The following is a 23,794-nucleotide window of genomic DNA, read 5'->3' on the forward strand; positions in this document are numbered from 1 at the left end:
TTCTCCTTAATAGTATTTTTGTCAAACAAAATCATTCTATCACTCAACAGAGAAAGTTCAATCTAGTAAAACACGTGTCCCACCACTGTTTTTCCTACTAGCATGGCTTTCAGCGGAGCTATACCAACTGGCTAGATGCATTATGGTAACTGCCAGTGCTTCTCCCATTGAACACCAGAAATTTAAATATACAGAACTCAATGCTCCAAAAGATGTAGCTGGAATTGTCTAAAGCCAGATCTCAGCTTGGATGCTGCTTAATCCAGGCAGTGCCTAAATAGCACAGGCTTTTAGAGTTGCTTCTCTTCTACTACTAATTCATGACCATTTCTGTCTACTTGGAGGAAGCCTCCCAAGCCCCGGCCTGCTCGTGGTGTTTCCCAGATGCAGGCTGTCATGAGGATAGGAGTGTGCTGGGGTTTGCTGGAAACCAGCTAAAAGACTAATAATCTTTATAACCTTGTTCAGACCTATCTCCACAGCCCTACAATTTAAGGACATCAGATTGTACATTAAACTAAAACTGATTAAAATTAGGAACTGCAAGCAAGGAACTGGGGTAATGGCATATTATGCTGTCTGATGTTACTATCAAAACAGCAGGAGGAGGGCTGAAAAATCCACTTTGATAACAATCTAGATGGATTTTGGACATTACTACTATGGCTTAATTGCTCCACAAAACAAGAGTTCTTTAAAAAAAAAGTACATGAAAGTAAAGAGAAGTGAGAGCAGAAGCGCAGGAAAAAAAATGCAAGAAAGGGTGACTTCCTTTATTTAGAACTTTAAATAAAAATCTCCAACTGTGATGAAATCCTTACTGCACATATTTTTATCTTTTCCACATTCAGGGGGAACTACTACAGTTAGCCTGGATATTATCAAAATTTCATAATGATGAACAAGATAGAAAAACTAATAAAGACGAAGACAGAAAATTACAACTCTTTTTCTTTGTAGCCACATATATCTTTGAAAAAAATCACTAATAATATTTTCCCAAGGACTGTTATATGAAACTAATTAAATAAGAATAATAGAACTACCATAAAACAATAATTAAACCCACAGAGGATGTGGTTATTATTTGAAGTAATACCTTCAGTGCTAACATTACAGCAAGAACTTTTTTATTCTTATTTTTTTGCATGACAGTTTTACATGAGGCTTTCAATTTCTCTGTGGAGGCAGGGAGAAAAAGGGAGGAGAGAGGAATTCAGAAGATGTATGTGACAACAATGGAGCATAATGCAGCTCTACGGGCATTTCCTAAGGCAGTGTGTGTACACACACACACACACAGAGCATACATAGCCAGAAGAGTTGTGTGCTCTCCAAAGATTTCAGTATTAAAAAGAAGGAAGTTAATGTTTTAACAGTAGTCTTATCCAATATCCACTTCTTTCCCTATTAAGCCCCACTTTTTCAGAAGTCCTGCTTGTACTCCTCAAGGACATTTCCATGCCTTCATTTACCTAAGCAAGAAACGTAAGAAAATAAACCCCATCATGTCTGAATGTAGCAGTGAAAGACACAGGGACACCACAATAAAAAGAAGGGACACAGCAGAGGACGAAATGGTGCAGCCACCATACCGCATCCCTCTGTGTGCCGAGGCATTATCAGGCACCTGCTGTGAAACTCAGGAGCATGAGGAACACGTTTTCGTAAAGAACATACCAGCCCCAAGACACACTTAATTAAGTACACTAACATTTTACTGCTGCTTCATTCAAGTAAACAGAGTTCCCAGTAGTTACTTAATGCTGCCTGATATACAGTATGTATTACTTCTGAAGTAAGGTTGCAAACTCATGGAGACAAGCCTATCATTGCTGCAAATCCTCTGCGGTGAAGAATACCACTGAGACCAATGCTCAGCTCCCACTGAAGGGAATTTAAAATAATGAGCCACAAAACTCTTCTAACATGCCAAGGATTTCACAGTACTCCTTTTATTGCTTTACAAAGCAAGTGTCCTAAAAACCCTGAAATCCATTTTAGTGTTCAAAATGGTAAGACATACTAATAGTTAATCAATTTAAAAATAAAAGTGAGGGACCTATTTCTTTTTCCTCAATGATCTTCATTTAATAGCTACATTTTGGGATGATTTTCCTGTACTGGAAGAGTCATTAGTATATCCATTTAGGTCACAGCTTTCTGCAGATATGTTAAGCACAAGGAGATACAGGATAAAATAAATCCTCCGAGGAAGATACAACTTCAGCTACTTCTTCAGGAAAAGGAGAAGAACTGGACAAAGTGTAGGAAACTCCCTCCTCTATAATATCATAAAAATCTTGCATCTGTCTAAAATGCTCTCAATTAAATACAGTATTAATAAAAAACCTTTATGATACTTAAAGATAACATCCCAGCACAAAAGTAAGCTACTGTAAACCAATTACAAGAATAATTTTTTTCATAGTAGGGCCTATACAAAATGTAACAGAGGTATCTCTGAAACCTTCTGTAGCTCTATTTTTGGTGTTAATTCAGCACACTTACAGATACTACAGGGACGGAAGCACAGCCAAGGAACAAACCCAGAACACTCTGTGATGGCAATGAAAAGCATCTATGGAAACCTGCAGCAGCGCTGCCCTTTCAGGGTCTCATTTTTTGACTCATTAACTCTGCCAAAAGGCAATTTCTAGAATGAATTAGCCCACAAAGGAAGTACCTTGTTTCCTACTGCCCATCTGACTGAATGCCAACTAGGATTTCTTCAGTCTCCACTGAAGTACCTTCTTTGCTTGTGTCTCAAGGAGAGAGTGTAATACTGTGTCTCTCCCATCTTTCTGCAAAGCAAAACCACAGTAACAGCAAAACCACCCATCTACTGGTCTAACTCTTTTTCCACAGGTATGCTTTTATTCAATATTTCACTTTGTTGATTGTGTCTCTTTCCTGTGAAGCCAGTGGGGGATGGGCAGCAGTGTCACCAGCCTTTCTCATCCCTATCATCCATCCCCCAAGACATTTATACTGACCATTCTGACCAACTTTAACTGCTGTCAACAAATAAATAACAGCTTTGTGCTGGTAGGTGGTTTCTGCCCTTCCCTTCTCAGCTGCCTTCTTTTTCAAACATTATTCCAGCAGTGGAGCACAACAGCAAAGAGCTCCTCATCTCTATCTTCCCCTGCACTTTCATGTCTTGGATTACTTTTATTCAAGGACCGCTGCATGTCTGTTAAGGAAAGTTTCTGATGTAAGCAGCACCACATCAATGAAAGACTTGGATCTTGTATAAATTAATAAGTAATGTAGGTTATGTCTCTTATACAGTAAGTGCTGCTTTCTCTTGCGGATGTTAAGCATGAAAACACAGTGAATTTGAATGGCTTTGGCCCTCAGGCTACAAACGCAAGTACATTTTTTAAGAGAGATCCCCGCTTGGGTGCACTGAACTACACATTATGCTGCATTAAATTTTCTGCAGGGTTAGCTTCAACGTCATGTTCCTGCACTATTTCACATCACAGTGCACCTGCATCCTTTTACCATACTAAGAAGTCTCAATCTTTTTAAAATTTTAGCTAACCACGCACAAAGCTTGTACCACAGTCACCTTTCTTCCTCACTGATTACTGCTACATGACAGGAGGGATGCCTGCTGATGGACTGAGAGCTCCTTTCCTTTCCTCCTGCCAGTCGGCACACTACCAGACATAAGCTGTACCCATGAGTGTCACCGTACTCTTCTTTCAAAGGACCCATATGTAACACTGGACAGATCCAAATCCTGCAGGCAGACACATCTTCATCTCTGGATTGGATAGCAATCCAAAGAGAAGGTTTGGGTTTCAGTGTTGTCTTCCTTATTTTAATTTACTGAACTAAGCTAATCAGTCTGCTTTACTAGTACCCAAGGCTGAGGTGTGAATAAATGGCTATCAGCTGAAGCCCAGCCTGTATAAAACACTTATTAGGCAGGTTTATGAAAATAAGCAGAAGTGAAAGCAATACCACTATGTTGATTTATTGGCTTTTGAGTACCAAAAAAAGTGACTCTGGTGTCCTGTTAGCTCCCTAGCTGTGCTAAGTTTTCAGCCCACAGAAAAGCAGCCAGGAATGTTTCTCCCCTACAACATTTTGACAGCAATAAACTATCCACTTATAACTGTATTTTTGCATTCATAAGGACCCATAAGGAGATCTGTCATCTCCAGCCAGGACTCCAGAACTGCACTTTACTGGCACTTGTGCACCCAAAGGATGTGAATTTTTAGCTAGTGCAGTCCTGCAGGACTTGCTGCGGGAAACCTCTTCTAACACAGTGAGCATGCTTTCATCTGTAAAGGCATCGCTCATCTACAACTCCCTTGCTGGTCTGATTTTGTACACTGCAGAGGCTGTTGCTCTTCCAATGCTCACATCAGGCTAGATGAACTGTAAAAGGTGACAGTTTTAAGATTTTCTCAGGGAGGAACATGGAGTGCCCCACTATTTTCTCTGGAACAAACTCCTCCCTGCATTGACACTGTGTAGGTGTAAATAAAAAGCCCAACATTTTTTTCAAAATAAAGAAATCAGCAGAATTAAATATTAGCCAACCTAAAAGTGAAGGACTGCATCATCCTCAATAACATAACTGTAGAGACACACAATTTGGTGTCTGTTGGACACCCGAATTCCTTCCAAAAGGGGAAAAAAAAGCTACATGGTTCTCATAATGCAAAACACACACTGGTCTTCAGATGTGGGAATACACCAGAGAATAATTTCCACTCAGAGCAATGAATGAGAGCATAACATAAAGTACCTTTAAACAAATAACTGCAGTTGCCTCTTACACACAGGGTTTCCAGGAAAACATCTGTAGAATATTAACTAACCCAAGAAACGTTTAATGGGCATTTGTCAAAAATGTTATGGCAGAAACACATTCATAATTTAAGTTGGTGGAACTGCATCAGAATTCGTGGGGGTGCTTATATGTATACATAGGTATATACATATGTACACACACATGCATGTACCACACTGATAAAATCTGCACTCTGTTCTGACACAAGACATCACATGAGCCACTGCTTTTCTCTCCCTGTCTCCACTGTCATCTCCCCATACCAGCTATTTTGCACACCTGCTGGCAACTTCAAAACTTCTGTTAGCAAACTGGGAGATGAGAAGGGCAGGATTGGACCAGTACAAGCCACTGTGCAGTTGTTGCAACAAAAGTGGTATCACTTCCAGTCCAAATGCATAGTAAAATCCAAGTTATTTGCCAAATGAAACTAAAGGTTCTGCACCTCCACTTACTTGTCTGGGTTTAGCTTTACACACACAGACATCTCCATTAACTTCAGAAGAATACACGAATGCAGAGCTATGCAAATGTCTGAGAGCCAAGGCCAGGGCCAAAGTTAGCACGCTGAACATAATTTCACTGGTTTTGGTTTTGAGTCAAAGTCACAATAGTTTTAAGGGCCCTCACTTTAACTGAACTCAAAATGAAAAGAAACAGGGAAAAAAAGCAGCAGTTCTGAAAAAAACTTCATAAAGGTAAACAGTCTGTTCTTTTATACAAGGTGCAGTAGATGCCAAAGAAAGAACCAAGAGCTGCTAAGGCTGTGGTGGGATGAATACTTCAAACTAGCATGAATAAATGAAGAAAAAAACCCAAACCGAAACACAGCTTTCTTCATTCTGCCTTAGATGTTTTTATTCTTCATTTTCACACCATTCCCTCCCTTGTGCCAGAGTATCTGTTTATGCAGCTACAGAGTGATCCGGCAGCTTATCCCACTGGAAACTAACTTTTCTTTTTGGCAGTGTCTAAGGAATTGATCTGGGTTAGACTGCTTCTTAGCAGTAGAAGTAGCTTATGATATTTCTGAAACATCCCAGTTCCTCTCAAATTAAAAGGCCTACCAAGAAAAAAGGATACCAGTGCCATTAAAGACAGTGATTTATCTCCTAACAGACAGGTCTCGTTCTCTTCACACACAGCCTCTGCCCCATGGTCCTCAACACTATTTCTCCCCTGCATTTGTTTGCAAAGGGTTGATGAGAAGTCCCATGCTACCAAGTCTGCACAGTTTACATAGAAATATTCCTCACTACATTTAAGCAATGTCCCACTTGAGAGCCATTAGGGAGAACAAATGTCTAGCATATATAATGTAAGATGGTCATGCCAGCAACCAGAGTTGCCTCCTCCCGAAAATGCCTAAATAGACAAGCAAACTGACCCTTTAAGTTTACCTTACAAGGTAAAATACAGTTCCAGTAAAATTTAGTAGGATGACTCCGGTATTCATTTTCACAGGACTACTGGTCATCCTAAAACCCTTCCACATTAAGGAGATGAGCATATTCCTCAAAGGGTCTATAATGGAGGTCACCCAGGGTATTAAGCAGAAGTTTTCCTCCATTTTCTTCACTGGAGCATGACAAGCTGATGAATTATATCACTGTGGCATAGGTTTAATGGTATCTTCTGCTACCTTAATGGAGGATCAGAGATGCTATTTTTAATACAATGTGACAGACCATTACAATTTCTTCCATCATTCTGAATACAGCATAAAGTTAAATAAACTGTGATAATGTATTGCTACATGCTTAACACAACACTTCCCCGAAAGCTATGAAGGGCAGAGATGGTCCACTGAGAGTTAATCATGGTGAAACAAACAAAACATCACGCTCTTCATGTAATCCAACATCAAATGCATCATGATTACAGAAGTAATTTTGAAAGAAAAACAGATCAGAAGAGCGAATTGGATGTAATTTTAACTATCTAATAAACAGAACCTTGAAATAGTTTATATCCTGAAATACGAAAAAAGCAAGATGAGGATTTGTACGGGCAGATTAGTGCAATGTTGCAACAATAACCCAAGTCTAATCCATAGTGGCAATACCATTAGACCAGCTATCACACACTACATCCTCCCCATACTTAAGATTACCAACACCCAAGACAGAGATAACAGTGGCATCGCTTTTTTATTGTGGTCTTTGAAACAATTACTTCAGTTTTATTAATTTTTAATAGCAGTTGTATTGATAGTACAGCCAGAAAGATAGATAACTGCTATTTTATAGAAGTATACTATAACATGTTAGTTAACAGAAAAATCAGGGAAGACACTTAATCACTGTTCTACTCTACTAATTTCCGTTTTAAGGAGATATGGACCCACCTGAGTGGTGCCCATTCAAAACTCCACTGGCAGACCCACAATGGTAACGACAGAGAACAGGCAGCTGTCCGACTACTGTACACATCATGAAAGGTGTGTACAGCACACTGTGGACTGCTGGTGTGAATGGGAAAGGACCTTACTGTCTGCCTGTAAATCGATCCTTTGGTGGAAATATGCAAAAAAGAGGCTCTTTGACAGAATGGTGGTGGATCAAAGTGGGAGCTGAAAATCCTGATCAGGAGTAATACTGCCACTCTGGTTTAATTTTGGATGGGTGGAGCAGCTAAAGAAGTATCCTGAGATCAGCACAGGGACTAGAAATCCTAAAAGGCATTGTTGCTATTCCTAATTCACTGTGGGCGAAACGACTGACAGAGGGTGTGAGGCTGAGATGGTAGATGGGCTGTACTGCCATGTCAGCCTCATTGCGGATGGGTGGAGCAGTCAGCTTCTGCCTCCACGGTGCCCACGAATCCCTGAAGGATCATTTATTCAGTCTTTGTTCTCTAATGAGTAGATGCCATAATTCATGGTAAAACTTTTCCTCAGTATGTAGACCATATTCTTCTTCCTGTAGCCCAAACTGTTTCCCAAGACCATAAATTATTCCCTTCCTTCATATATATTGATTTGTAACTTTTACAGATTGTGTTTACGTTCCCCAGTGAGCGTTTTCTTCTAGACTCTTTAATTATCAAACGAGTCCATGGAGGGGTTCCAGAGTATTATCCTGAAGGGCATACACCGCATGAAAACCACCAAGAGTGGAATATGCTACCCAACAGATTATTCTGGGAAATGGAAGAAAAATAATCTCAAAATTCTGGACACAGTTAGGAGCTTGGCAACTGCACAAGCTGCTCTGCTCCCAAATGTTCAGTAAAGAAAATGCTGAGAGTATGAAAGCCCATGCATGACACAGAAGTTCCCTGCAAACGTTAACTCTTTAGCACATACAGCAGTGGTTACGATGCGGTTACTTCAAAGATATTATCAAGTAAAACGATCAAATGTCTTAAAAGATTCAGACTACAATGTTAACAGGCACACTGGTTCTTAAGCCGACAGAAAGGTCTGTTATATTCTGGATAGTCAGGATATCCCACAGATTATTCTTCAAAACGAACCTAGATATTGTTGGTACTAACAATCTTACTACTATAATGTTAAATGGCAATGACGGGCTATTACCAGTTTCTCTCATCGTCACTTTCAATCTCTTAGCTTTCCTTGAAGGCCATGTGAATGGAGCTATGCTCTAATCTCCCACATTATTACCATTTTAAACCAGATTTTAACCATTGTTTTAACAACTCCCTCCAAACTCTTTTTTTTTTTTTTTTACATGCATTCTTCATGAACAGCATTTAAAGTCACTACTGTGATCGTCCAAGCCCACACTGGGACCCTTCTCACTTGGAATCCATGCTTTGATTCCACAAAAACTGTTTTCACACAAATCTCTCCTCATTTTTTTCATTAAACCACTAAGTATTATTGGGACTAAGTATCTCAATGACACTTTCAACACTTCTTTCTAGAGCTGTTATTCTTCCACATTATGTGGGATTCCGTGCAGAGCTCTGTATCCTATTCTCTGCTTCCCAGTAAAGCAATTTATTTAGTCATTCATGAACTTCTCTTGTTTCACATTAGTATGAGCCCAAAACTTTCAAATGCTTCATGAATCAATAAAAAAAGAAAAGGAAAACCCTGCCCCCTCCCCAAAGATATACATGTGCACCACAGCCATCTTCATGCAAGTTCAGAAAAAAAAGAGATGCTGGCACCTGAGACCCACTGGCACAGCCCCAGGCTCTGCACTCTTCTGCACCTCACAGGAACATAGTGATGGAGACTGTAATTTCTGATTGTTAATCTCTCTCACTAGTTCTGAGCACAAATTCTACCATGGTCCTAACCTTCCCCACCCAACCTTTCCTACATGGAAATGAAGCAGTGTTTCCCACAGGATATTCTGGTTTGTGCGAACTGATGTTTGTAGATAAAGGACAGACAGACATAAGACAGGCTGAAAAATTCTATAATTCCATGCAGCCACACAACTGCCTTGTCCAACTCTGCACAATTTTGTTTTTAGGGTGTGTAAACTGTGGCCTCGGGGGGGATATCTGCTAATGACCGAACTCACGTTTTCATGTTTCATGTGTTTCAGGAGGCGCAGCTCTCGGTAGGCTCGTTTGGCGAAGAGTTCAGACTGAAACGGGCGGTACAATTTCTTAATGGCCACTTTGGTACCACTTCTTCCATCAACGGCTGAGCTTTAAGGGAAAAGGAAGAGTTTGGTGAGTGAGAACTGAAACGAGACCACAAATGCTGGAGAGTGGCCGCATCCTGCCCGGCGCTACCCAGCCCTCACCCTGCGGCCTGCCCGGTGCTTGCGTGGCCTCCCTGTGCCAAGGGAGGAGACACCTCCCCAAAGCACCCCCCATTCCTTTAAAAGGCTGCCAGGCCCTGCGATGGAAAGTACCCAGTTTCCAAAAGCTTCAAGGAGGAACATCTGGGAGGAAGGAAAAAACCCCCCAAACCAAAATGAAATCCCACAAACCCCAACACAAGCCGAACCCACACCAGGTGCCCCGTCCCAAGGGCCAACACCCCGGGTTTGGGGACGCTGCTACTCCCGGGAAACCGCGGGCCAGGGCCGGCCGCCGCGGGCAGCGCTCCCCGGGCAGCGCTGGGGCGGCGCCCCGGGCTCCGCTTGCTCCGGGGACGAAAACACGCGTGGGACGGAAGGCGGCAGACGGAGGGCCGGGCGCCCCCGGCGGCACAGCCCGCCTGCCGGCGCCCGGCCCGGGGGCGGCCAGGTGGGCAGCGGGGCCGCCCCCCTCAGCCCCCGCGGGGCCCGGCAGCACCGGGCGGGGCCGGCCGGGTCAGGCACAACAACCGGAAAAAGTTGGCAGGGAACACCGCGGGGGAGGGCCGGGCCGCGCCGGGTCCCCCCGGCCCAGGGCAGAGGGCACCCGCAGCGCTCCGCTGCCACCGCGCCCCCCCCCCCTCCCCGGGGCTGCCCTGCCCTGCCCCGCCCCGCTCACCAGACGGCTCCGTAGGCGCCGGACCCCACCGGCTGCAGGTCCCGGTAGCGGTCCCGCACTTCCCAGAGGGTCTTGGTGATCTCCTGCCGGTAGAAGCCGTTCTTGGGCGAGGACATGGCGCTGCGGCCCCCCGCCGGCACCCGCCGACAAAGAGCCCGGGCGGGGGGGAGCGGGAGCGGCCAGCGCCGCCGAGCCGGGCTGCGGCGAGGGGCCGGGCTTGGCCGAGCGGCGCCTCCCGCCCCCGCCCCGCGCACCCCCCGCGGGAGGCCCGGCCGCCCGCCCCGCGCCTCCTCCGGCGGGACCGGGGCCGGGGCCGCCCCGCCGGGGCCGCGCTCCGCGGGGGGCGGCGGCCGCCGGGTATCCCGGCGGGGGCAGCGAGGCGGCCAGTCCGGCCGTGCCCGGCGGCAGCGCAGCCCGCACGGGCGGGAGGCAGGTGCGGCGGCTCCCGCTGCCTGCGCAAGTCCGTGCCGGGGAGCTGGAAGCAACTCCATCGCAGCCCGCCTTCGGTGTGTGCGGCGCTGCCCGCGGGGCGCCTTCTGCCGTCGTGGTGAGATCAGGTGAGATGCAGCCGACTTGTACATGAAAGTGGCAAGGAGTTGAGTCTGAGGAGAGCTGGCAGTACAAAAGCGAGCTTTCAAATGGCCGCAGCACGAAGGTGCGCAGCTGAGGGCTTCCCAGTTCATCTCTGGGTCAGACCCCAAGTTTCAACAATATTTCATATAGTTAAGTAGAAACAAGCACACACTTGATTCTGTTGCTCAGAGCAAGTGGCCCCGTGCACAGCTGGTGCGGTATCAAACAGTTCAAGCAGCAGCTTGAAGCAACTGCAGTGCTGGAGTACAGAGAATAGCGACCTTCTCAGTCTCTCTATAGTAAATTGGCCTGGACTGGCACGTGTAAGGCAAAGACCTGCTTGAAAAAATGTTTTACATGTTCTCTGTGTGAATATAATTAAAATTCTTGTCCTTCAGGGTCTGGTAAAGCCTTTGTTTTGTCTGACTTCACCCCTGAGCAATGTTGCTGAGGTTAGATAATTCAGACTTGCTGTCACTGGAGTTCAATTTGTGGCTTAGCTAGAAAGGGGCAATCTGGCCAAATTTCGTTGTTCCTGATGCCTTTTTGGTAGCTGCTGTGGGCCCAGACCTTTTCGTGCCAGACTACCAAATGCAGAAGAGCAGCCCTCCCCTCCCTCCTCCTGATATTGATGTGTCGGGTACAAGAGGAAAGCATCCTTCCACGCAACAGCTGGGTGTTCCCCCACTGCTCTCTGCTGACCTGTGACCTCTTCGACTTCTGGTTTAGTGAGAATGGAAAGCAGCCTTCTGACATTTGGCAGGTAATGTGAGGCTCATGTCAAGTGTTAGATTAATGATACACGTTTGACTTTAAAATCCAGTGTCCCAGCAGATTTTTTTTCTTTTTTACATTTCTGACATCACTTTTATGCTGTGTTTGCCATTCAGATGATGGCTGGAGTGAAATGTGGTACAGGCAAGGTGAGGGATAGAGCAGCTTTCACTGAGTTTTGAGACAGTCCATTAGTTAAGTTACTTTTAATGACAAATATGTATGTTTCTAATACAGTAAGGATTAATTCTGCTTTTGACCCTTCACCTACTTTCCCTTTACCCAGCTGTGGCAAAATGATGCTTTGTTAATGCAGGCTTTTTATCAAGGCAGAAAGTAGATTATTTTGATACAGTAGATGAAACTACTAACCCAGCACTAAGATGTCACTCTTGTGCAGAAGCTGAGAATATTACAGGGCAACTTGTGTGAGATATATTAAATTCATTGTCAAAGTTGGCCAATGCTGGTTTTCCCATGTTTTTCCTTCATGTAAGTATTTAAGTATACCTTTACTATAGATGGATGAGGTAGCAGTGTAGGACAAATACAAGACCACTTTTCCCCATCAGGTCACACATCTAGCAGATGAACTGATAAATTTACTGAAAAGACTAGGAAATCGGCACTGTTGTAACAAGAGAAGGTTTGTCTAATAAAACCATAAAAAGTGTCTGTGAAGGGAGTGAGATAAGAAACTTGGATCCATCCACAGCTGATAGATCTTACAGCATCATCACGAAATGCACGAGCCTCAGCGTCCTGGAAGGCTTGGCTGGATACTTGGGGATGTGTTTTCCCAAAGACAATCTGTCTCAATGAGACTAATAGGATACTATGGCCATATCTTATCCCAGGCAAAGTGTGCTTGATAGACTAAATTAAAAAAGGAATGCTATCAGATGTTTCTGCTTTGAGCATATGTTTATTGTAAAATTTATGGAACAAAAAGGGACCTTCTTCAGACATCATGAATAAAAAGTAATAAATGCATTAATGATGGAAAAATCCCACTTTTCTAATGCCTATCCATAAAGGGAAGCTTGGGAAGGTTCTTACCAGGAAGAAACATTCATTTTGATACCCTTTTTTTTTTTTTTTTTTTTCCAAAGAGCCAACTTTCTATGTATTGGAAGGTTGCCATCAGCTGCAAAGCATATGCGGTAGATGGGATACATAGTAGTCTTTCTAATCCCGCTGGGAACTGAGATCTCAATTTAAACTCCAGTCTGGACGTGAGGCTTCAGTGCTGGAGCAGCAGCTCTGCAAGGGAGCAGTGAGAAAGCTAACCATGTTTTCCTGAGAAATTCTGCATGTATGGAATCTGGTGAGAGAGTTTTGATGGCAACGCTGCTCACAACAAACTGTTAATTAGCAGTGATAAAATGGCACAGCTCAGTCAGGAGCTGAACTGCAGGCTGGCTGCTAGGTCCTGGGTGAACAGGGTGCATCTGCATGAGTAGGGAGAGGGACTGGGACCTTGATCCCCAGTCCAGGTACTGTCAACATGGATTCAACCAGGGGAAAGCAGACATCATACAGTCCTTGGAAAAATCAAGCATCTTCCCACCTTTCTGTCTGTTTAGGTCTATAAGATGTCTTTCACATAGTCATTTTATTCTTGATACACATATAAATAATTTAGTTCTGTAAATGTACCTTAAATGTCAATAAACATAAAATCTCGCTGAACTGTCAAAAGCTGGTTCCTAGAATATTATTTTTAGCCAGCTTTCTATATCCCCACCTTCAAAGAGTACTCTGTTCTTGTCTACTTAAATATGTTGCCATGGAGGAAGTTAAGTCCATTTTATTTATTACAACAAGAAGTAAAGCTTAAATTTAAAAAAAATCTCAGTTTTCATCTGAAAATATTCCCATGCTATTGTGTCCCCACCCTTCCCCAGTGGAGCTGCTGCCAACTGTTTTGCAACTTTTCTGTTTTTGTCTTTCTGACCCCTGAGCAGGGTGCTTCAGTTCCAGTTTCTGTGACATTGAGCACCCCTGGGGGCCTTGCCATGCTGCGAGAGCACTCAGTTGTCAGCAGAAGGGAATAAATACGCACCACCAAAGTGCTTTTTTTGAAAAAAAAAAAAAATTTTAAACTGGCTTTTCTATTTTTTCAAGAGATCAAGTGAGAACTTAATAAGTAACTATTTACTACCCCATTATCCCTGATTGTGAGGGAGGAAGTGAGGCCGGGTGTAGAGGGTAGCAGACAGCTGTGATTAAACCAACTGCTTTTAACACTCTCCTCTTTCTCCTTGGAGCCTGCCTAAAGGTCCTCTTCATACTCATTCTTACAATAAACTGTAGGAGTTTAGTTTTTAAACTATCAGAGATTGTTGCAGTCTGAGATGCAGTTGTGCTCAGAAGTAAAAAATGCTCTTGTGTTGAAGAGTTTCCCAATGTCAGTACAAAAATCATATGAACAGTGTTAATGGCTGTCACTGATTGATAGCTTTACTCATTTGTCATTACACAGCTGTACACATTACTCATTTAAATCACCAAAAATTCGGTGGTACTCTTACCCCATTTTTCCCATCCTCCTTAATATTGCATTCATCTGTTGTCTTTCCATCTCAACCTAATGATAGAGCTGGACAGGACAGGAGTATGGTGTGTTATTTTTGCACAGAATGTAACATAACTAGGGTTTATTGATTTGAACCTTTGGGCTCTATTATAAAATGAGTATGAAATAGGAATATATTATCTTAGTGCATTTTAGTGCTGATCTACAGGATATTATTCTATAACGAGCAAAGTATGGCTCAGTGGAGGCTGCTAGTTACAGCAGATTTTATGTATATTTGTCTCAGGGATGCTACTGTGATTCAGTACTGTGTTCAGTATTACTTGTGATCAAATTGGAACCTAAAAGGACTAGCTAAAACCTCTGTGCTATGGTACACATCTTAATTTGTGACAATAGTTGAAGCTGGGGGATTGTGTGAGTGCAAAATGAAGCATTTGTATGCACGCAAGATTGAAGCCTAATTGAACGGTTTCGCTCATTATATAGAAATTTCCCATCTAGTGGCTTAAGAGGTGGATTGGTTGGAATATCAGTGTTCACATAGGAAATTCACAATATATTCCCTACTTGCAGTGAAAAATTAGACCCTTTTAGGCCTATAAGTTCACTATTTTATCTTAACTCAGAAAGAAGGTCAGTGGCAGCTACACTAATGCAACTTTCTGAGTCTCTTGGTACTAGTCCCTTAAAAACTTTGGTTTTTGCCTAGACTCATAAATTAATGACCCTTGGTACTCTCACTCGTGCAAGCATGCTGATTTTCTAAGGACCAGCTTTAGAGAGCTGCACTAAATCCATAAACATTAGCAGCATGATTCACATGTAAGAGAAACAAGCAGCTGCTTTTAAAGCAAATAAACAGAGGTGTTGCTGTTAATTCCTTCCTAAGGAGACTGATCTTGCCGAGACTGAATTCCTTTCTGCTGTTACCAAAGGACATAATTTACCCAATTTACAGTGCAATTCTCTTTTAGCAAGAGCTAAATCTTTACTGCTGCTCATCTGTCAGGGATTCTTGGGCCAGTTCAGCAATTTACACCTGTAGCAAAGGATACTTAAGTAGTTTAAGTGCCTGCAGCTGAATATAGCACTTTTGAACAGATTCATCTTTGACCAGGTCCCGGGATTCAGGAACGTTGGAGGTCTGTTGATGATCTAGGAGCACATGTGACAGGAAGAAAGGAAGGAAGTGTTTTTTGTATTGACTGCTCCCCACCTCTGTCAAAGGTGCTTCTGCTGCCAGCATTTTGTCCTTGAAAGGGTTGTCCCCCTCCTGTCCCTAGGGTGAGCTCGCTGTGTTGGATCCTGCAGCGTAGTGACCCTCCTTGCATTTTGCTTTCATCTTTTGCACCACATCAAAAACACGCCAAGAGCACTAATGGGAATTCTGCAACAATGGTAATTAATGGCTCTTGACCTGCTGTTGCATGATATATTTTTTCATATATCAGTGTTGATTACCTAATTTCCTATTATTTTTCCCCGTATAAATGCCCAAAGTTACTAGTAATCCTGCTGTTTCATATTTGGGTAGCCACTTTGTTCTGGGAGGAGGGAATTTTGTGTATTATGGCATGTGATACCCTCTAATGCTGTGCTTTTCCTCTAAACCATCCTTGGTTTTTCTTTCCATTAGCACATTGTAAACTGGAGATTTCTTTAGTCTTGTCTTTATTTCTGCTTTGGCTGTGGCATATCAGTTTCCTGCTGCTGGGCTTCAGTGCTGATGAGGCAGAGAGCTTAAAAAATAAAGATGAAGATTTTAAAAGAAGTGTAGTGTATACTTATGCATGTCAAAAGGTTGAGATGTATGCAAAAGACTTCTTCCTTTTGCTTCCAGTGATGATAAAATTACTATACTTGGGGTTGCACTTAACACTGATTATTATAGAGTGAGATAATAAATACTAGAAGTGATTTCAATTCAGTAGGTGGAGGGATAACAAGCTCTTGTGACTGAAAGCTGAAATTAGGTAAATTCAGATTAGAACTAAATTGTTAACAATGACAGTAATTAACCAGAGAAAGCCCTCGGAGAGTTGCGTTCTACCCCAGTGGCAGCCTGAGCCGTGCTCCTCCCAGGGTCCCTCCTGTGCTTCGCAGGTGGTCAGGGATGATGAGCACCCTAATTAAGTGTGGGCTAAAACCTGTGATGCTCTCCTCAAACATACATGTGACGTGTAAGAAGACAGAGAGGCACGATTGTAATAATGAGAGCAAGAGTGGTGTCAGGAAGGAGATTAAAACCCCAGTTTAAGCAGGCTCCATGGCAAGTTTTGCAAATAGAAGTTGGGCCACATAAACAATGCCTTCATTAAAGACATTTTTATCAAATACATTTTTATAAAATAAAATCCTATTATATTTATTTACTCTTTAAAATTTATTTTTAAGTGATCTGCCTTACAGGTTCACCAAGCCTGACAAAGCCCTCACTCCTAGAAGTTTACCTCCATTTGCCTGTTTGTGTTGGTTGACAAATGTTTTTTTCCATCTGTGTTCAAACGATAAGCATTGTTAGTGCTAAGCCTTCCACCTTTCTGTCCCAGTGGGGTACACGCTTTGCAATTACCCTGTCCTGCTGTTGTAAACTGATAAATTTACCACATTGAAGTCCCACGTTGTATTACCACAAGGGATTCTTTTACCTGCTCTAGAAAAATACTTTAATTAGTGGCTTTTGAGGTCTAAGAAATCACCTTCATTTTGCAAATGTAGGAAAAAGATGTCTCTTTGCCTACTGTTTTTCTTGACATTAAAATGAGATGATTTATGGGTTTTGATGGTATTTCATTAAAAATAGCTGAGCTCTTGTTACCCATTACTGTCACCTTTGATTAGTTTAATGTGGCTATGATCGTATTCTTCCTACATAATTTATCTCCTAGAAGAAATTACATCATTGAATGTAAAAGGCAATATTCAGAGGAAGATTCAGAGTTGCCAGAAGAACAAATTTTGGAAGTGATATAAAGCTTTCTACCTCAAGCAGCAGAACTATGGCAAGAGCAGACCGTCTGGTCTTTGCCTACCACAGAGTTTTGCACATCCTTTGAAACATTTGGTGACGGCCACCCTCAGAGCCAGGAAACCAGATTAAACAAATGGTGGGACAAAGCCCACACTAATTTAATTATCATTGGATGCAGGAGGTTCTTGTGAAATCTCTACTTCGTCCTTGCCCTTCCAGTGGAAATAGAGCTGCAGAACAGGCTAGCAAGCTCATTATCAGATTTCAGAGAAAATAAATCACTGAGCTACTTTTCTGTTAAATGGTAAACAAACAAATGAAAAAATATAGTTGACATGACTAAGTGATTATTTTCATTATGTAGTCAGACAAATAATTTAAGAATTTACAACCTTTTCACCTATATTAGCATGAAATTCAGTCATTGCATGAGCATTACAGGCCTCATCCATCTTCATAAAAAGCCGAAGTAATGACGGTCAGACAACACTTCTGAGGACTCACAAGAAATCCACACAGGCATTTACTTTCAGGTTAAGATGCCTTGCAGAAAGTTGGATACAAGTGGCTGTATTCCACTGATAAAAGTATTGGATAACTGGTCAACATTATCAACAACAGTCAACCACTTAGTCCACAAATTAGGAGCACATTTTCTAGAGGGAAAAGATGGAAAATTTCTCAAAGAAGACAAACAATACTGTATTAAGTATCTCTGAAAAATCAAAGTTCTTGGACTTGATATTTTTAAAATGTTTATTAAGAAAAAGCTTTTCTTTTTACATAGAAAAGATACAGAGGAAGGTAAATAAATGCAGTAGAATTATTACCTCATGTAATAACTGTACAACTGAATTTTAATGACAAAAGTTGCAGAAAACCTAAATATTATAAAAGCCACCTCCAAAATGACTCTGACAGAGCAAGAACAAGACAAAAATGAACATTGAACAACTGTGAATCACAAGTATGTAGAAAGACACAGCTAGTACACCACAAGAGGCCTCGTGCCAAAGTATATTCCTGTTTCAGTATTATGCCTTCAATGGGGAAATCAGATAAATTTAATTCTTTAAGAAAGTATCTGGTGTATCCTGCAATTTATTATTTAATTTTCCAACTTTTCAGAGCTGGAAAGTCTTTAAAATTTTGCTTAAAAAAGAAAGTCAGATAAGACGGATATTTTGTTTTCCACAAACAAATTCTTAAATCTTTCTGTTTTGTCATGTCTTCCAGTGGCAATTACTAGATTATTTTCCCAAGGATTATGTGAAGGAAAATAAGACAATGAGGAGTATTGAATTCAAAGCTGTGAACTGAACTGAGTATTCTTGCATTGCTATCTGTGACAGACTTTGCTGAAGCTTGCAGAAGACTAGAGATCTGCCACAGTGCCTTCAGGGCACCTTCCTGTAAATTTGGGATAATTCACCAGCACTCCACCCATGCCATGGTTAGGAGCAACATCGGGAAGTAAAATCATCTCACAAACAGGTATTGTGCAGATTAAAAAAAAATATACATGGGGAAAATAATGAGAACAGACACTTGAATGGCAACAGAAGACAAAGATTTATTTTTCACTGACTTTCAACTGGTGTTAAGATTGCTTGAAACATCCAGTAAATTTGTAAGACCACCACAGATATGACTACATATGCATATTCTGTCTATCTCACTACCACACCCTCTCTTTATAAAGGCACTAACTATAAATAATATGAAAACGGACAGATAAAATGCCAGAAAAAAATTGGATTGCTTGTATGGACTTCTATGTTTATGTTTGTATACATTCATGCTTTAAATGTACAATTTTAAAATTAATTTAAAAAGTCACCTTTATTTTGGCAATACAACTGATAAAATGAAACATGCAGAACACACAGCTTGACAGAACTCAGTGCATAATTTTGTCAGAATGAAGCAGTTCTTTATCACCCTTTGTGAGTTGGGAATACATTCATATCACAAGGCAAAAAAACCCCCACCCAAAACAGATATCTGGCTTCTGTATTCTGCTTTTCCACATCTTCTCCAACATCTTTGGACAGTAAAATCTACGTCTGACCACAGGTTAAATTGTATGGTTATATTTTAACAGTCTTCATAGTGCAGCAAGGCAAGACAGAGCTGCCTGTATTCACTGTTCTATCTCCAGGCTATCCATTTTTAAGTCGGGGGGTTTAAAGCTAATCACTTCTTCATAGGTAAGTTCTGTAGAGAGGTGTAAGGGAGAGAGAAGAATTAGGTGATATTTTCTGCAAAAGAGAAATATGCCAGACAAAACAGTTCTATGGATGCATGTGAGTTGTAGTTTGTATTTCCGGCCTTTTCAGAGTCCAGATCCAAAACCAGATTGAATTCACTAGGAATCCTTCTGTTAACCTCAGATTACAAACTAGACTCACAAATACAGTTATTGTACAACATGTCTGTCCCCTTCAACTAATTACTAAAACACAAAGGGCCTGAAATGGAAACATCAATTATGCTGTCAGATGACCTGCCAAAATGATGTAATAAAAGACAAAATGTAACGGAAAATGGAATCTTTAAAAGTGCCCAAACAGGTTTTAAAATACACACTTTTAACTGCGGAGAATGTTCTTTATCATTGCTCAGTCAATTGCCTTCAGCATACATCACTCGCAATTCTGTGATAATGCCTTGGGATCTAGGTTTTGGGGTTTTTTTTTATGTTTTATTGTAACTAACTTAATTTTAAGGTCCTCTGAAAAAAAAATTCTTTTGTCTTAGAAGCATGTAACAGTTTTATTTTCATTAAGAAGGGCTTAGCTAGAAACATGGATTCCCTGCTATTTTACCCTGCTTTAGGAATAGCCCTTTATCTTTTCATTCTGACAGTCATGTCCTGTTTTGTGCTTTGCACAGTAATGAAATATGTTGACAGCAGCTACCTCCTATGTATTTTCTCAAGTTAGATATTGTATTTTAAGGACCAGATCCTCTTCACACATAAATATATGGCTAACAATGCAGTACTTCAGGTTCTGTTCCCAAACAATGATGTTTAAATCACATCAAACTCATGCCTATTAGCTTGTTTATTAAACAGATCTGTCTGAGACAGCTGCTACACCTGCAAGTGGACCTAGCACTCCTCTAAAAAGTATGTAAAAATCTCTGGGCTGAATCTTGCTTAACGCTCCGGTTGTGTTATGCTGTAGCATGGTGTACAGTGACCAGCATAACAGCTTTGGTGAAGGATTTCTCTGAAAGAAATTCTGTGTGCAGAACCCCTGAGGAGGAAGGATTAGTTAGGTGACTCTTTCAGTGATTGACTTGCAGCTATTAAGTAGCATCTGGTCACAGGCAGCCAGGTAGGAGCTAGAGCGGTGTTGACTGAACTTGGAGGAAGCCAGTGTCCTCACAAATTGCACACCTGGAACTCTATTAGACATTATTCCTGCTGGCTGTGCATGGTATGTTTATGAAGCTCCCTCAGCCGGTTCTCATGCCACCTACTCAGTAGAGAGTACTGATGTTATGCTGAGATATGTGCAAGTGGAGCAACAGCTAAGGAGAGATAGTGCATATCATTCAACTCTGAATAGCGTACTCTTGGCCTCCAAAATTTTGAAATACTTTCTGACTCATTAAACATGTCAGAAAGAAATCTCTGAGCTTGGGCTGCAAGCCTCAGCAGTGTGCAGTGGAGGCCAAGGAAATTCTTAAGTGCATAACGTGTAAGACAAACTGTCTGAAATCTCTTTACTTTGGTGCTCAGTCCCTCTTGGGATTAAGTGCCACTGATTTGTAATTTGAAAAATTAAAGAATTAAAAAAATTTAAAAAATTAAAGAAAAAGAGCGGAAATATGCCATTGACATCTTGAGAAACTGGGTCAGTATTTCATCAACAGTACAAACGTTTTATGCAAACAGTCACCTTTATATCATCTTACTTAAATGTGGTGCATACTGTACTTGAAAATAAAGTTTCTTTCCCGAGATAAAAGTATGGCCAGGAGGAAGATCTGCATGTCCTGTGCCAGTTTTGAGATTTTTGACTCAGGCCTTTTTTTTGTCCTGTATAAAGAAGGAATTTGACCTATTGTTCCAGCAAGGTCAGTGATGAAGAAAAATATGATACTGTTTTTTCCTAGAGAATTCACCTCCACATCCTCATTTCAGTTCAGAAAGTGTTAAGCTAAGATTGTTCCTGAAATAATTTCAACGGAGTTTCATCACAAACAGAAATGAGCTTCATGACTCGGAAGTTGTTAAACTTTCCTGTTAAAGACTCAGTCAACTGAAAAAGTGGCAGAAAACAAATCTTCCACTTTTAAGTACAGCAGCAAATTGAACATGCCTCTCAATAAACAAGATGTATGGGTGGTGCTGTATGCTGCCAGGTTTTGCAGAGGACAGCATGTGTAAGGAGTAACTGATACCAGTCAATCCGTCTTGTTTGTACAGACACAGTAGGTCTCTAGAAAATCCTTTTCGGGGCTCTAGGAGGTTCTTTTATTGTAGAGAGACCCATGACCCCGCCCCTATCTATCTTTAAGATGTATTTGCTGCCTGTCTCCCCTGCAATGCCCAGGATAAAACATGGCACAAGTGGAAGGGCATGAGTAAGACAAGGGAGGTCAGTATTTTTCATCATAAACCTACCCACTATGTCAATACATTTTTATCAAACCTTTCTGGAGTAAAAGTTATAGAATATACAAATAGAAACAGAAGAACATTTATTTTATAGAATACCTATTTCATCTTAAGCCAAGGAAAGGACTTTATTGATAAACAGGAACAATTAGTTTTCTGGAACATTACTTTCAATTTAAAATGTCTAGTAAGGAATTTTTAGCATAATATGTCCTCATTAGACAATGATGAAATTGGACTGTACTTTTCAGTGTACTTGCAAACTTAGCCACCTTACTTCCGTGATACTGTAGTGCAATATGATCATGATGCAAGCATGGAATTAACTAACAAAAAAAGGTTGTTGCAGTATTTCTCAAGGATGGGTTTTGTGGTGTCACTCCTAAGTAAAATCAACTCTCATCTTAAACAGGATCAATAGTGTTGTTTATCTATTAATCCCAATTACTTGGCTATCTAAAGAATGATTAACAAAATACACATCTATGTGGAAAATACTCATTTCTGGTTCTGAACAAAGCTAGACCAGAATCCCAAATAGTGTCACCTGCCCTAGGACAGTTACTTCAGCTGAGGATCTGACCTAGAAAACTAAAAGCACGACAGAATATGTGGTTACCTGGTAACCAGCATCAGCTTTTAGTTAAGATTAAACTTGCTATAGGGAATCTAGTGAGGAGATGATAGAATGGGGGAGGGGAGCAAAATCCAGAGAGGAAACACAACCCTTTCCACCTCTCCACTCCCACAAGTGCACACATAGACTTATCTTGTTTCACTGACGCTTAAGAGTTCAAACTGGTCTGGTTAAAAACAGAGGAAAACTTACTTAAGTAAGGTTTTGTTCTGCTGCATGTATTGACTACTGTGTGCAATTCTGTTACCTTTCCATTCATCTATGGTTCGCTCCTTATTCTCTATTGACTCATCGTACAGCTCGGCCTCAGGTTCATCATCTGGATCGTGATACTGTACAAAGTATGGATGTGCAAGTGCTTCCGAGGCAGTAATTCTTTTATCGCTGTCTAATATAAGCATCTTCTCAAGAAGATCTACAGCTAAGGGAAAAAGAGAAACGTGGTTCAAAGCCAGAAGAGACAATCTAGAAATAAAAGAGAAGACAACTGTTTACACACAATCTATTCTCACTCACCTTAAACACAGTTAACATCATTGGCAAACCCACAAAATTTAGACAGTATAACAAATAAGTTTTGAAGATTTTATACTGTGAGTGCAATTTTCAGCGCTGAAAGAAGCTTCTGGTTTGCATGTGGTATGCACAAAGGTTCACTATAGTCTATTTGAGATCTGATTCACCTCTTCAGACACCCAAGGCCTTCATTCTGGAAAGATTTCTGTGTGCTTAAAAATTAAATATCCTGGGTTGTGCCTCATGTGCTTAACTTGGTCCCAATCAGTGCAAACTTAGGTAACTTAAAATTGTGAATGTGAGGTTACACTTTTAATTAGGTGCATCAATGAAATCATCAGATGAAAACCCCAAAGCAACTTTACAGGACTCAGCAGAAAGAAAGTATGTTTGAAGTTGACAGTTGCAGAATATTAGAGAGAGATCTGCAAGGTTGAAATTGGTTTTCTATGTAAAGTTTATCATAACTATTTAAAATATTATATAAAAATGATTTTTAGTGCTTTCATAAGCACTGTCGTTAATTTGCTTTTATGATATTAATGTGTAGCATGCTCTTATGTACCTCATGCAAATAAATCCCATTTTTTATAAGAAAGTGTTCACAGCTACTTGTATTTGTAAAAATAAAATCGTCTTTTAATACACAGAACAAATTCAGACCACTTTAACTCATAATACTTCCCTGTATAAAATGTTCTAATGTGCACTCGATGGAACTGACCAGGCACTGTCGTAAGATGACTCCAGTGACTCAAATGTCTCCTTTGCCATGTCACAAGAAATGGTTCACAGAAACATCTCTTTTGCACAGGCAGAACCAGTTGGTTAGACATAAAAACAACTGTGCAGGATCAGACCAAAGGTCTGTCTAGCCCAGTATCCTGTGTCAAACAATGGCGCATGTATTCCTAGGAAATAATACT

The 23,794-nt window shown here is 41.2% G+C and overlaps 2 protein-coding genes across 3 annotated transcripts in view; both read right to left on the bottom strand.

Moving 5' to 3' along the window:
* The window catches only part of MAPK12 (mitogen-activated protein kinase 12), a 42,801-nt gene extending 32,402 nt beyond the window's left edge, over positions 1-10,399 (bottom strand). Inside the window, exons 1-2 of the mRNA XM_074870090.1 lie at positions 10,223-10,399; positions 9,319-9,448 (exon numbers count right to left, since the gene is read on the bottom strand). Of these exons, the coding sequence (XP_074726191.1) occupies positions 9,319-9,448; positions 10,223-10,338 (246 nt within the window). The 5' untranslated portion in view covers positions 10,339-10,399. The remainder of the gene's footprint in view (positions 1-9,318; positions 9,449-10,222) is intronic.
* A 7,425-nt stretch (positions 10,400-17,824) lies between these two features.
* Positions 17,825-23,794, bottom strand: part of MAPK11 (mitogen-activated protein kinase 11) — a 50,123-nt gene continuing 44,153 nt past the window's right edge. For both annotated transcript variants that reach the window (XM_074870092.1, XM_074870091.1), the window contains exons 11-12: positions 22,600-22,773; positions 17,825-19,299 (exon numbers count right to left, since the gene is read on the bottom strand). In XM_074870092.1, the coding sequence (XP_074726193.1) occupies positions 19,226-19,299; positions 22,600-22,773 (248 nt within the window). In that variant the 3' untranslated portion in view covers positions 17,825-19,225. The remainder of the gene's footprint in view (positions 19,300-22,599; positions 22,774-23,794) is intronic.

The sequence above is a fragment of the Strix uralensis genome, chromosome 5 (genome assembly GCF_047716275.1).
Source record: "Strix uralensis isolate ZFMK-TIS-50842 chromosome 5, bStrUra1, whole genome shotgun sequence".
In the NCBI taxonomy this organism is placed as follows: domain Eukaryota; kingdom Metazoa; phylum Chordata; class Aves; order Strigiformes; family Strigidae; genus Strix; species Strix uralensis.